The 2,192-nt window shown below is 44.3% G+C and overlaps 1 protein-coding gene across 1 annotated transcript; it reads right to left on the bottom strand.

The window, feature by feature from the left end:
• Positions 1-6: 6 nt before the first annotated feature.
• LOC104947271 (C-C chemokine receptor type 1-like) lies at positions 7-1,725 on the bottom strand. The gene is made up of 3 exons (XM_010773254.1): positions 1,580-1,725; positions 924-1,079; positions 7-344 (listed from the first exon to the last, which is right to left on the bottom strand). The coding sequence occupies exons 1-3, from the start codon at positions 1,584-1,586 to the stop codon at positions 109-111; spliced, it is 399 nt and encodes a 132-aa protein (XP_010771556.1). The 5' UTR covers positions 1,587-1,725; the 3' UTR covers positions 7-108.
• Positions 1,726-2,192: the final 467 nt, after the last annotated feature.

Raw genomic sequence — 2,192 nt, 5'->3', positions numbered from 1 at the left:
AGAGAGATGCAGAAGCTCAGCGTCCAGATGAACACGGTCAGGCCGACGGCTGACCTCAGGGTGCGATATCGTGCCACCTTGTGAGCGTGCATGATGACCATGTAGCTGTCAAGGGTCATGACCACCATGAACAAGATGCTGCTGAGAACCGGTGCTGTGGGAGCCGGAGGCGAGGCGGCACATGAAGTCTCCGAAAGTCCATTGGCCGACCCTGGCGTAGTGAGAGTAGAAAGGCAGCGTGAGGACGAAGAGGAGGTCGGAGAGAGCCAGGTTGAAAAGGCAGATGTCTGTCAAGTTGCTCTGGTTGAGATGCTTCACCAGGACACACACCACGAGGCCATTGCCTTGAGAGAGGGAGGGGAAAGATTACCATGCGTCATATGTAAAGTAACGGCCTTGTTTCATTTCTCTTTCAAACTCTAACTCAAAGGGGCTTTATTGGCATGAAAGTTAAGAAACAATGTTGCCAAAGCATCAAAATACTCACACAATAATATGATATACAAACAACATTAACATACATTTCAAATTGTGACATATTAATGATATATATATATATATATATTTAAGCAATAGCTCACGACAGGCCGTGGTATATGCTCATTATATCACAGCTAAGGGGCGTGGTTCGGCCCGACGCGAAGCGGAGGGTCGACAACCCAGGCAGTTTGCTTTTCAGCCCAACGGTATACTGTTTTTCTCAGACGCGGAGGGATACTGACTTGTTGTGAAAAGTAATTTACAGTTCTACCCGTGGTATACGCTCAGTATATCACGGCTAAGAACCAATCAGATTGCTTGATTTGACTTGTCCGTTTTATAAATATATATATATATACAGTAATACCCACACACACACACACACACACACACACACACACACACACACACACACACACACACACACACACACACTCCCTTACCTAAGAAGCCTAGGACGAAAACAAAGCTGTAGAGAGTGGGCAGAAACACTTTGATGAAATTCCTCAAATCAGCATGGTTGCAGGGAGTGAAGTCTTCCCCTGTTCCATCGTAATAGTCTTCATAGTCATATAGGTCGGTTGAATTTCCGTAATAATCTGCAAACAAAGAGATTCCGCATTGAAGACTTATTTCAGACGTAATCCCTGCCCATTGAGACACACTGTATTGCTTACATTGACACTGCCAGGTTGCAGTACTCTGTAGTGGCGATTAACACAACGGCTTTTGTTGGCTGCTGCATTCAACAATTACATTTAAAAATCATGTAACAACATCATCTCAACCAATTTCAGGAGCTACGTTACATCTGTATTCAGTTAAACAATGAAAGCTGTTGAATATTCATAAAATATGAATGTATTACAATGCTGTAAACAACACAATCAGTCTAACTCCATTGCGTTGGGGTAGACGAGTCGGTTGTTAGTGGTTGGTATGCCCTCTGCTGGTCTTAACAGGTAGTTCACTCCCTTTTAGAAACACTTAGCACATTTACAGATTAAAGGTATCCACTCTTTGCTTCCAAGCCAACTGCTGCATAAGAATAGTGATGTCCATTCCTCAGAAAATCCTCAGTTATTCAAAATGCATTCACCTGACATGATGGCATCTCCGTCAGGCCTGTTCCTATCAGATGTAGACAGGCTGCTCTTCGGGGCTCTTTACTTCTCTTCCCGGGTCTTGACTGACGAGAGATTCTCAGATGTGATGCACTGAATGTCTTACTTTCAGCAGTACCCTATTACTGAGTGGCATAGAAAGAGAAGTATGATAAGTGTGAATCTGAGATCTACCTCTTTTGTTATGTAGACACATCTTTAACACATTGAAAGCAACCATAATATGTGATCACAGTCCAGTGTGATTCTAAAAACATATTCCTATTCATTAGGGCGTGAAAGTATGTCCCAACACTTTTTCACACCAACGCGGTTCCCGCTCAGTGCTTGTGCTTTTCTGGTTCGGAACCGGTTTTCCTTTTCAGCCCACGTTTTGTTCACACCGCCCAGAGCCCGACTGGTGCTGCGTGATGACGTCACCGTTAACGTCGCTGATTTTCTCCCCAACGGCGCAGTGTTGCCAACTTGGCGACTTTCTCGCTAAATCGGGCGACGTTCCAAACCCTCCAGCTACTTTTTTTTGTCAAAAGCAACTAGCGACAAATCCAGCTACTTTTTCTGGTGTTATTGGAGACTTTTCTGGCGTTC

Source organism: Notothenia coriiceps, unplaced genomic scaffold (assembly GCF_000735185.1).
Source record: "Notothenia coriiceps isolate Sejong01 unplaced genomic scaffold, NC01 NC01_scaffold00012207, whole genome shotgun sequence".
Lineage (NCBI taxonomy): Eukaryota > Metazoa > Chordata > Actinopteri > Perciformes > Nototheniidae > Notothenia > Notothenia coriiceps.
Note: the sequence above shows the minus strand (reverse complement) of the source record. Positions and strands in the feature narration are given on the sequence as shown.